The 12,717-nt window shown below is 39.3% G+C and overlaps 1 protein-coding gene across 1 annotated transcript; it reads left to right on the top strand.

Annotated features, from left to right (window-relative positions):
- Window positions 1-4,060: 4,060 nt before the first annotated feature.
- calm2b (calmodulin 2b, (phosphorylase kinase, delta)) lies at window positions 4,061-10,453 on the top strand. Its single transcript, XM_048535986.2, has 6 exons — window positions 4,061-4,187; window positions 6,138-6,168; window positions 7,306-7,449; window positions 7,531-7,637; window positions 8,448-8,583; window positions 9,792-10,453. Exons 1-6 carry the CDS (start codon window positions 4,185-4,187, stop codon window positions 9,818-9,820), a joined length of 450 nt encoding a protein of 149 aa, XP_048391943.1. The 5' UTR covers window positions 4,061-4,184; the 3' UTR covers window positions 9,821-10,453.
- Window positions 10,454-12,717: the final 2,264 nt, after the last annotated feature.

The raw sequence follows: 12,717 nt of genomic DNA, 5'->3' as shown, positions 1-12,717 counted from the left end.
TATTATTAGTCTTCCGTTCTTCATTTTCCGGAAGAATTTCACTTCTTGGGTTTGCATTCGATGTCCCATTTTATTAGAATTTTACAAGTTTACGATATTTTCAACACTACTTTCGATAGAGTAATAGGCATATTATTGAGATGGATTTTCACTTAATTATTCAGTATGGTTCTTGTTTACATAAATATTCATAGTAAAATAAAGTATAAAAGGAGACAACAATCCATCTTAGAAGATGTATTTGCTTATTCAAAACCAGCCTTTCCTCAGGTGGGCAAATCCAAAAAAGTAGCATTCAGCCACTTAAATAAACCTGTTTCATGACAAATGCAACTTAATGATATTTATTAATATGATAAAACATCCGACGTTGTGAATCAGAAGATATTTGCTATAGATTTAATTTGGTTTGACATTAGCAGTGACCAAACATCGTCATTTGTGCAAACCTGTTTGATTCGCGTCTCTCAATGCCTGCCTGAGATGAAATGCATAATTGCGTAATCAGAAATGTTCTGCAAGATGTATCAGTCAAAAAAGTACTGAATTGTTTAAGTGATGTCAATTGTGATGACTGTACATTTTAATTTTTTCAAAGCATTCATAACTTTATTCATAATACTGCACTTTAGTCTTTTGAAAGTAAGAATAAGATAGTTGATCATATGTGCCCCTGAAAACACGCGTTAGGAAGAATTCACCACTTGGCCCTGCCCTCTCAACTCCATATTCCGGCCCGGTCCCCATAATCATTGATGCTACTTTTGATCAAATATTTACGTAATTCAGTCTTGAGCACATTCAACGACATAGCCGCCACTGTATTCCGTGGAAGAAAATTCCATACATTAATGACCCCAAAAGAGAAACAAAAAATATTAAATCTTAAATGGAGACTTCTTGTGGTGCATACCCAAAAAAAACCAGGCCAGTAGAAGTAGGCCAGTCAGCCCAATGATTCTGTTCAACCATTCACCAAGATTATGATTGATCTGACAATCCTTAACTCTAATTTACCTTTTCATCATAACCTTCAATTTCTTTACTGAATTAAAATTTAGCCTCTCTTTTGGCAGACAATAATTATGAAGAACTCCTCCCAAATATTATGAAGAAAATTTCAAAATACCCTAAATTTGAGAATGCTTTTGACATTTCTCTCTTAACTAATCAAACAAGATTGAGTAGTTTGTAATGAAGAAATTTACTTAATACAACAAGAAGCATTGCAACATTAAAAAGACATTTGGACAGGTACATGAATGGGCAAGGTTTAGCAGGACATGGGCCAAACACAGATAAATAGGACTCGTCTAAGTTTGGGAAAACTGGTTGGCATTCACAAGTTGGGTCTGTTTCAATGCTGTTTGACTCCATGATAACTTGAACATAAACTACTTACTAATCCATATACCATCAAGATAGATGCTAAACCTTGAAGATATGAACACAGTTTCATATAATCACTCCCCAGGCAATTCATTCTAGCACAAATCAATCCAAGATTGCGATTTCAATGTTATGTAAAGAAGGCTTTTAATATGATAATCTGACTGGAGCGGCTCTTCTGCCATGTTACGTTGACCATCTACTGTGATGTCGAAGTTTAATTATATATAATTGGCTTACCTGTTGCCTCTTTATCAGTTCCAGACTTCTTATTAATAAGTAAGTGGCAGTATAACTTTAATTTTAATATCTAGCATGCTAAATGAGGGAATTTGAGATCAGGTGCAAATTTCTTCTGACATCAAGTTCTACATTATTACTCCACATCAGTGGTGAACTGGTCTTTAAAAGTTCTGACAATCTGCTGGATGTCTTACTTATTGTCTTGTAACATTAACAGTTCTGAGAAAGTGCATACTTAAAGATGCATGCATTGTACTTATTCTTATATAGGTTAAGACTGTCACTGTTAGCATTGTAACTGATTTGCTATTTGTAGATTGTAATCGCAGCAAGGCATTTGCACCGAAATTACAACTTTAGCGGTAATGACATAATTATACAGGTTTGTTTAAATGGTGAAAAGCCAACCAATGCTAGCACTAGATTTTTAATAAAAAATTATCAATGCAATCATACAAGTGAGCACATCAACACATTCTTCAGTCCACCAAGCCTGTGCTGATTCCGAGTCCTAATTCAGACCCACTGCTTATTGCCCAAAATTGATGTGAAGTTTCATTTAATCATCCAACTGATTTTTTGTGCATTTAGTTCCTCTGCAACTATGGCAAACATCAGTATCAGTGCCTTATAGTTTGCATACAGCTAATTCTGCAAATAGGTGGAGAGCATTTTGAACAATAGGGGACTACTTGGTTACATTTGTTATGATTGAAGTGATGAATTAACAGCATCACACAACAGTGTGGTCTTGTGTAATTTCTCCTGTACTAGTACCAATAGCTAATTAAGCCTGATGACTTACAGTTATATGATGTAAGCTGATAACCTAACACATTCCTTTTGTCTCCTACTCCATCCTTTTATTTAGTTAATGATTTTGTGCAGTAATCTAATAAAACAACAATATAACTGAAGTAAAAGAGGAAATAATTAGGTAAATAGTGCATACGCTGTTTCACTATCCCAAAATATTTTGTTCCTATGTCTGCAATTCAGAAATAATTCTGCACAATGCACTCAGGCCTCAAAACATTAGAAAAAGAACTGGTGCTGGAGCTTCATTTTTCTCACAAACACATTTCTTTCCCCCTTCCCCCACCCCCGCAAGAAATCTGTGGATACCCATGTTCTGAAATGCATTTACGAGTATTCGAAGACATGGTGAGAAATAGTGTGAAATTACAAGACTAAATGACATTACAAACTTGGATACCCTTAGATGCTATATAAATTAAACTAGAGCAATTTTGAAATTTTGGAATTCTACTAACTGTTGTATTGCATAACTTGAGTGCTGCAATATGAAAATTAACTCAAAAAATGTTCAGAAACTTAATATGGAGTTGGTGATGATAAAAGTTTACCTTTGTTGGATATTAAACAACAAAAAGAATTAAAGCAAAGCAGGAGAGCTTTTATATTAAAAGACATTTAAATTTCTGAAGGAATGACAACGCTAATAGCATAGTTTGATAATAAATTGTCATAAGTAAATTCATATATTCGGTAAGAGGGCACACGTGCGCCAAACAACCTGAAGTCACAATCCAAAGTAGCAAATAACTGACGATAGCAGTTTACTACAAAAATGCGCTGTTCGATTTGGGGTGTGCAATTAGTCCCTTGACAGTAACAGCCAACTCACAAGTTAAAACCTACTCAAGAAATAACTAGAAACTTTGACACACAGGTGGGAGAACAAATGCTGCGTTCAACCACTGATGCTACCTAAGTGCGAGAAACGGGAATCAGAATAGTTACAGAGAGCTACAAAGACAATGAGAACGGAAAGCTTTGTCCTGATGCAATGAAAGATAACAACCAAGCAGGACGCTAGGGCCAGCAAAAGTGCCTGCCTGATGTGTTATTACTGCAGTATATTTGTAAAGATCTACCCCATCTGACTTTTTCTCCCTAAATTTACTAGACCAGGCGCCCTAATACGCTAAGCAACAAACTACCTCCCCCCACTTCTATCCCCACCTCCACCCCGTCTATGTATGGGCACCGCCGATTGAAGCGCTCCGAATAACGAAGAAAACTTGGAGCGCACGCCCGTCAAGCAGCAGCGCGACGCCGCCTTGCACTGACGCATTGCAGGTACGGCCCGACCAATCAGCGCTGCCGCAGCGGGACCCGAGCTGCCACCGCCACGCGGACTGCGTCTACCTCCGCGGGGGCAGAAGAAAATAATCCCCTCCCCGCCCCACCCGAGATAGAGACAACCCGGGGTGGAGAGGGAGAGCGGGTCGTGTCCGTAAATCTCCGCTTTGTTCTAAACGACGCGGGGTGAGGAAACTTATTTTTAAACCTCCCCGGGAATGGTTCGGGGGTGGGGCCAAGGGTCCTCTCCAAGGCGATGGGGTTAGAAAGGGCGGGGCGACCGTGTGGAGCGCTGTGGGCGGGGCCCGGCGGAGGGATACGTTAGCAGAGCGGTGTTAAACAGTCGCTCTGAGCGGGGTGTTTATAGTCAGTGGTGGCTAACGAGGAGAGAACTTCACCCGTGGTTTAGGCGGTCGGTAACCAGTTCAAAACGGTATATTAAAAAAATGGTGAGTGCCATTTCGTCTTCCATTGGACCTCCCCGAGGACGCGACTGGATTTATTCTTTGCTCTCTCCGGCACGTTTATTTTAGTTTTTACCCCCACACGCCACCCCGCTCCCGAGGATGCGACCGCAGGTGGAATTTCGGATTGGTTTTCGATCCTCTGGCTCAGGAACGTGCAGGAGGGTGGGCGAGAACCGCTGCACCACGGTCTATTTAGCCGAAGCGCCGTCCGCAAGCACCCGATTAAGATTTGTTTTAGTTGTTTCTCCCGCTCTGTTTTGATGCTCTCGGGGGTCGAGTGACTCCATAATATATCTCGGAGTGCGGGTGGGGTTTCTTCCCCCCCCCCCACCTCGCTGCTTCTTCTCTTCTCCCCCCCCCAATCAAATTCTTTGTCTTGCTTTCTTTACCCCGTCCTCCACCTTCTCTCTTCTTTCTTCTCTCTCTTCTCCCCCTCTTCCCCCCCCCCCCCCCGGTTTAGGGTGCTGGTTGTTGATTGGCAGGTAGTCACTTTTCTCCCTCTGGTACTTCCCCCGGCCGCCTTCCTACCTCGGAAATATTTTGTCATTCCCCCTCCCGCTCAATCTTTTTGTCTTGGGGGATGGGGTGACTTCATCTGATTGAGCGTTCCCCTTTTCCCTGAGCCCGGGTCCCCCCTCACTGCCGCCTCTGCTTTTTTTTTTGAACAGGCGACGGTTTTGACCGTTAGAGCCCCGCGACGGTGGGGGTGTGGTGGTGAGGCACGCGAGCCCGCACCCGCGCGGTAACGGGTGTGGGGGAGACCATATCCCCTCCGCCCGCACTTGAACCCACCTCGATGTGTCCGTGCCACAAGTTTAATTTCCGCCGGCTCTGGCGGAGGCAGCGTTGCCTGCCCACCCGGCTGGTGATGGCCGATTTTAAATTATCGGCACTTCCGGCTGCAGGCGCACAGTGCAAAAAAAAGCGAGCTGCTGCTGGGTTTAGGATGGAAGGCTCCCCCCCCCGCTGGGAAATACGGGGTGCCACTTGCCGTTGGAGCTCTCTATCCCTTTGGCGTCGTTGGGATTTGAAAACCGTAGTCGCCTTAAACATTCTGTCCGCGTAGATTTTTTTGGGCTACTGCTCACAGGCCTTGTACACCCTGGGATGTCTTTCCTCTCCCGACTTCGTTTTCTTGCGTAAGAAAAGTAGCTTTTTCCCCCAGTTGTAATGGAAGGCCAATGGTTACACCGGGATCCCCAGAAGTGAAGGATGGCTGCTGGCGTTGTGGAATTCTCTTCTCCCCCCCCCCCCCCCCCATTGTTTGCTTGTTCGCTTTTTCACCTTTTGATCACTTACCCAATTGGCTGCTTGTACTTTTTGGATTTTTAACTTGTATGAAAGTTATAATGAAAGAATTGTTTTTTTAATATTGAATTATGTGGAATCTCAGAACTGGGCTTTTAAATCCATGCCAATATTGCCCCTAGCCTGGTCAAATCGTTCACTTTCAAATAAAATGCTAATTTGTCTTTGCATGTTGTAGCCACTAAATCCTCAATTTCATCACAAATGTTCCTGTTTATGAATGGCTCTCAGCCTGCCATTGAAAATCAGTGATGGGTTTTGTATGAACTGCAGTGTTCCATATTGAAACTTGCTGCAGCTTGAAATAAAGTTGATATCCTGGAAGTTTTCTGGTTTTAATGGTGGCAAGGCATTGCTGTTTAAGATGGCTTGCCTGGTGTGAAACTTGTTTTTTGTGGCAGTATAAATTGTCTTGAGACATATGCAAACCCTCTAGCAAAATTTACCTTGGACATCAATGGTCCTTGTAAACTTGACAATACCTCTTTTGTAAGAAAGATGGAATGAAACTTCAATCCTGCCCTGAAATTGAATAACTTTTGGCCTAGTTGTGACTTTCATTGCCACTGTTTGACTTGTAGCCTGATGTAAGAATAGTGCCTAATCTGTAACATTTTTTTTTAGGCTGATCAACTAACAGAAGAGCAAATTGCTGGTAAGTATACTAAATAAAGCACTAATTATTCAGCTGAGTTTTGTTAAAGATCTTTATTTAAGGGAAGCGCACCAAGCACTTTGATATTAAAACTTAGGCATTCAATGAATTTCTACAGATCAATTCATTGTCATCTCAAAATTACAGTATGTAGAAATCTAGTGGAACAAGTATACTTCTAAAGTTGTGGAGCTTGATCTCCAGTTGATAAGCTGCTAGTTACTAGAAGCCAGTCATTGTGAATTAATTCTAAGTAAAGTTAAATGGAACCTGTTTTATGTATTGCACACTTTCTGAACTCTAGATCATTGCTATCTAAATGACTTCTGGTACAGCAGATCAGTGAAGTGAGTTCTTGAAACCTGCCTTTACACTCCTGGTTGTGCTTGAGCTTTAACAATAGCAACTGTTTTATTGGTAGTCTTGTAATGCATTGGCATTACTAGCTCACTTTTTTTGGTAGAATTCTCTAGGTCCTCTAAGGAAAGAATGAGATGGAGAAACTCTGCTTTTGACTTGCAATTTTATTTAGCACAAACATTTTTGTTGTTGTGATTGAGGTGCTGCAGGGTACTAAAGAAAAACCAAAAGAGCTACTGATCCTATATCAGAACAAAGGAATTGTGGAAAAATTTAACAGATCTGGCTGCATCAGAAGGAAAAAAAATCAGTTAATGTTTCAGCGCTGGTGTTCTGAGGAAGGGTCACTGGGCCTGAACCATTAATGTTTTTTCATCAGATGCTGCCAGACCTGCTGAGCTTTCTCCAACAACTTGTTTTGCTTCAAGGTAACATCTTGACATTTGAGTTGGCACAACAGTCAAAATTGTGTCATGCTGTTGCCAAAGGTAGATTTATGTCTTAGCAGTACTAATCTTGGTTTTGTTACCTTTTTAAAACTGATTTTTAACATTAGTGATATTTCAAATAAAATCTGGGAAATCTACACTTCAGACTAATGAAGTAGTGATAATTATCTTTCACAAATGACACGGACAGGATTTAAGTGACACTTGAACCTCAAGTTGCAGGTAACTATGAGCTAATAGCTTAACATAAAATAGATGACAGTCCAAATATGTTTAGTGCTTACTACACAAGCATGCCATTTCACTTTGGTTTTTGTCCCCTTTGTAGAGTTCAAAGAGGCCTTTTCACTCTTTGACAAAGATGGGGATGGCACCATAACAACAAAGGAGCTTGGGACAGTTATGAGATCTCTAGGCCAGAACCCAACTGAGGCTGAACTACAAGATATGATTAATGAGGTTGATGCTGATGGTAAGGAGTAAGAACCTTGTGTAACAGATGTTTTCAAATTGTTATGCATCTTTTGTTTACTAACATTCTGATTTTTGGCAGGAAATGGAACAATTGACTTTCCAGAATTTCTTACAATGATGGCAAGAAAAATGAAAGATACAGATAGTGAGGAAGAAATCAGAGAAGCATTCCGAGTGTTTGATAAGGTATGGTGAACATGCTATTTCTGATTTTAAATGTTATGATACTTGCTGGGAAACAAATTTTCTCCATTAGATGGTGAATGGAATATTGTGCTTCATTATCTGGATCAGTTCAGTGCAATTTTGTCCCAGGAAACTTGGCAAGGCCAGTGTTCCTTTTGCCTTGATGTAACTTGCACATAATTTGGTCTATCCTTAACAGTAGCAAATCTGAATCCTTTTACTGCAGGCCAGGCTATTTAAACTGCTTCACTTCAGATCACTGAAGCTAGTGGACATGTATCATCTTGATTAATGGAGGCTAGATTTAAGTTCAGGCTGTTGAAAGGAAAACGTCTGTCCACCTGAGGATATTCTAAAACTAACCACTGCAATGGGGAAAATGCAGCAGCCAATTTGGCAGCAGTTAAAACTTCATTGCCACTAATAAATAACCAGAAAGCTTGGTGTTTGTTTTTGGAAGATAGCTTTGGGCAGTAGGGAAGTTCTTGAATCATCATACTGCAAGATCTGCACATCTGTGTGGACAAGGACCTGTACTTTAGCTAATAGTTGAAAGTGCCACCTCCAGAAGTATATTGCTACCTTTTAATGTTACTTGAAGGTCAATCTTGATTCACACCAGTCTGGACTAGGCCAACACCCAATGTTCGAACTTGGGCATATTGCCACTCGGCTATGGTTTAACTACTGTCTATCCTGCAAGTTACTTCATTCCATCTCATGACTGTTTGGTTGTCACATTAACTTTTTTAACCTTGAGTTTAGATTGACAAGACTCTAATTTTTGACTAAATTTATTTCATTCTGCAGGATGGTAATGGTTACATCAGTGCTGCAGAACTTCGTCATGTAATGACAAACCTTGGAGAAAAATTGACAGATGAAGAAGTTGATGAAATGATTAGAGAAGCAGATATTGATGGTGATGGTCAAGTGAACTATGAAGGTAGGCTTCCTGTAGCCTGAAAAGTTGCCATTTTCAATAGTTTCCCTATTTCTACAAAGCTTTCTTTATCCCCAACTCTACAGCACTAGATTATTCTATTGTAAGCTTTGACTGGGGAGGCTACCAAATTTAGTAATTTTTCAGTTCTTGAGTTCAGGGAGGATTCAGGCTAGCTGCCTGTGACACTCGTGTGCATGTTTTTGTTGAATGTCCTTGCTGATGGAGTGCTTGCTACTTAAGTGTTCATAGTTAGACAATATACCTATTGTTGGGGTGTCAAACTTGAAGACTTTTCACACCCATACACTTCCCAAGTCTATGGGAAAGTATTCACTGCTAATTTCAATTAAATGTGAAGCTCATTTGGAGTGGTCTTAGATTTCTAATGTTAAGCAATCTTGATCTGTGCAGCATGACTAAGTTTTTAATGTTTATGCTCCTTTGGCATGGATGTAGAATTTAAATTTGAATGCCAGTTCATATTTGTGAATTAACATTACAAATGAGCACTTTCCTTTTTAATCTCATAAATAACCCATGTTTGTGTAATAATGAAACAGTAACTTTTACTATGTATTTGAACACACCACAAAGAACTAGGTTGAGAATCAAACCAAATCTTAAATGGGTCTTATCAGGCAGCAGTGATAAACTTGCAAGTGTTAAGAAATTTAGATTTTAAAAATTACTGAAACCATATAATCTCAGGCAGTGCATTCTTTGTTTTTGTTAGTCTGATATTTCAGACTGTAAATTTACTGAGTGGACTGTTCTTTCTTGATAACACTAGTCTAGAAATTGAAAGAGGCTTATTACTGAACCTGTTTAATAGTTATACATGACCAAGTTGGTTGACTAGTTTCTCTGAATTTATTGGACCCTTGCATTTCTTGTAATGGTCTTGCTGTTTTGGCTAGCTTAAATTGATATTTGCTACACAGCTCAAATCCTAAATCTTGGCAACTAGGTTGAATGGCTTCTCATGTCTTAAATTAATTTATAATTTGAAGCTGAAATAGCTGTAGATGGGGTGCTAGCAAAGAACAGCCTTGGTATTCAAAGGCTTTGGGTTCAAGCTCGGGTATCCAAATTAAGCATAGTTTTCTCCAACTTGAAGCCTCATCTAATGACTTCTAATGTATGGCATTCAAATTAATAGAATTTTAAGGTAGGATGCCAATTTAACAATTTCTTTTCTCTCTTTCTAGAATTCGTACAAATGATGACTGCAAAGTGAAGATCTTGTACAGAAAACCTTTTAATTTTCTTGTAAAAAAACATTGTTTATTTGCCTTTCCTTTGTTTGTAATTTCTGTAATGTTTCTCTCCTGCCCCAACTGTCAAAACATATGCACGTATAGTGGGTAGAGTTACAGTCCATGTTATTTTTCTTCAGTATCTTGTCATTGTTTTCCTTTGCATTTGAGAAGACTTTGGTGTAACAAAAGTTGCATGTGGCTTTATCTTGAAGTGCATCCAAGCTCTTCTACACATTCAAAGCTACATAAGAACTTGTGGTTTAATGAGGGATCATCTGGGTATGCTGCTGTGAGGAAATGGCTGACGATATCAGCACGTATTGCATTGCTGTTTAAATGCAGAGTTTTCGCTCTGCTTGGAGTAAGGACAGAGCCTAAAATTTCTCAGCATTGCACTATAGCAAAACGGGTGTATCATCCAGGTACTCGTACACTAAACCTTTTTTGTATTTGCTGTTCCATTTCAAGGAAGCATTCTTGTTTTCTTACTGTGCTCTTTCAAAATTTTGTTTAGCCACTTAGTTCTTTCTGAAATCTGCTTTGGCACTGACATGCCTGAAATCCATTCCAAGTTGTATATTTTTTTCCAATAAAACTACAATTTACCCAAACTAGCTGTTTTTGTAGTTGATACTTCATCCTTTGACATCCAGTAGATTTGAGACTATAAATTTTGTATTAGATCCTCCAGCAAATGTGTTCTGTTTGTGCCCAATCAGTCAATCAAATTATCCTTTTTAGATATTGTTTTGGCTCCCAACATTTTAGCTCATCTTGGTCCAGTTTTGTGCTAACTGTTTTTTTGGATATCAGTGTTCTTATTCAGCATCCACAGTTTTTGGTTAATGAAACAAAAGCAGTAATTGCTGGAAAAGCTCAAGTTTGGTAGCATCTGTGGAGAGATCAAAGTTAACACTTCAGGTCAGGTGACCCTTCCCCTCCAGAGGAAATGTTACCATGATCTCTTTTAAATGAATCTTAAACTGAATAAAGATATTTTTGGTTGCTTATTTGTTTGTTTAAACTTCAGATCTTATTTTGAATGAAGTAGTGATATGAAAAATTACAAAATTGAGTAAGGGCGACTTTTACTTTGCATCTAGTATAGGTAAATTTATTTACAATAGGTTGAGTTTGCATTTGTCTTTAGCTTGAATACTGATTCCTTGTGACTGCTTGCTGCTCTGCCTTTTTAATGAGCTTGCTTTTGCTAAAATGCTTAGGTAAATTTTGTATATTGACTTTTTCTTATGCAAAATGTAGAACTGCTGCTTGATTTTGTAGTATTTCAAGTAAATCCTCCCTCTGCTGTGAAATTCTTGAAGTTTTTACCCCTTATCAGGTTCAAGTACTGTATACAGGCTTCAGTAGGTTGAAGGCAACACAAGCTGGCACAGTACTCACTATCCTGCTTTTGGGGCTTTGGCCAAAGTTTTAATATAACTAACTGAAGGACTTTATAGCTATGAAAATAACGCTTCCACAATTTTGGTTTGCTATATAAGCACTAGCTTCATTCACACTACCAGGAGCTTTCTAGGAGAACACCTCTTTCTCAAACACTAGCACTTGCCAATGTGCTTTAGCTAGTATTTAAAAAAAAAACTCCAGCAATTATTGCTCTTGTCTCAGTGCACAGCTGTAACAAACTACAGCTCACAACTAAAGATTAAGGCATTTCAACATCCATGGAAGTATAAGTTGGCCTTTGCTGCAGACTTTAAATGCTCCAATTTCATAAAATTACAAATGCAAAATCCACAAATCAAAAATGAATATTTGAAATCTAATACTCAAAGGAACATTGGAATGATTTTTCTCTTGGCAGGAATGTAGAAAACATTAAGTTAATGTGAGCATTTCAACATAATTCAGAATTTCTGTACCCAGATCATTGTGCTTATGGATTAAGTGTACTATAAAAGGCATTGTCAACTCCAAATTTAAGTTTGAAGAATCCATTAAGTAAATGACCACAAATGCTTATCACATTTAGCAATATCCCTGTATCCCTGGTTGTAACTCCTACTTGCATACAATTCACTCTCGAACATGGCCACTGTTTTCCCTCAGTCCCATATTAAATTCAATTCTGCTTTTTGGTCATTAGTAATCCTGCTCCACCCGCATCTCCAGATAGCAAGTTTCAGATTGAAACTTGCCATGTTTTTGCCATGCACCCTACCCTAATGATTCAATTGCATAAAACACTTCCTCTTGTCTGCTCTTAACCCCTCAATTTGAAGACTAGATTTGTCTCCACATTCCTCCTTCCTTAACTTCTAGTTGCTCTGAAGCATCTGAGGTATGGCACCAGATGTATGCACTGTTCTGTTGATTTGATGTTCTAAAGTCTTCTCTAGAAGCAGTTACTATATATAGCTGATAAGTAACCTCTGCTTATGACTATATAAGATAATGCACTTGAATTAGTACACTAGTATATTTTTGTAGAGCCAGATAATGCATGTGTTTCAGCCCCAAAAATTGTTGGGCAAGCTCACTCCAGCAACATTTGTGGAGAAATAGTTGAGATTTCAGGTCCAGTTACCTTTACCAAACTTCACTGTACCCAAAACTTAGCTCACCTACAAGATTAGATCTTCATAATTGAGAGGTATAGACAAATGGATACCAAGAGGCTTCCCCAACCCAAGTGGGGCACTCAAATACTAGGGGTCATGATCTTAAGGTAAGAGGGGAAAAAGTTTTTAAGGGAGATATGCATGGAAAGTTTGTTATGCAGAGCGTGGTGGGTGCCTGGAACATGTTGCTGGTAAAGGTGGTCACATCTGTCATTCTAGATTTATCCAGACAGATACATGAATGGGCAGGGAGCAGAGGGATACAGATCCCTGGAAAATTGTGTTCATCC

Source organism: Stegostoma tigrinum, chromosome 9, assembly GCF_030684315.1.
Source record: "Stegostoma tigrinum isolate sSteTig4 chromosome 9, sSteTig4.hap1, whole genome shotgun sequence".
NCBI lineage: Eukaryota > Metazoa > Chordata > Chondrichthyes > Orectolobiformes > Stegostomatidae > Stegostoma > Stegostoma tigrinum.
Note: the sequence above shows the minus strand (reverse complement) of the source record. Positions and strands in the feature narration are given on the sequence as shown.

What these genes read in the sequence shown, in the direction of transcription:
- calm2b (XM_048535986.2), top strand. An exon ending in TAATGAGGTTGATGCTGATG is followed by an intron (nt 7,450 to 7,530) that starts GTAAGGAGTAAG and finishes GATTTTTGGCAG; the next exon opens with GAAATGGAACAATTGACTTT. An exon ending in TGGTCAAGTGAACTATGAAG is followed by an intron (nt 8,584 to 9,791) that starts GTAGGCTTCCTG and finishes CTCTCTTTCTAG; the next exon opens with AATTCGTACAAATGATGACT.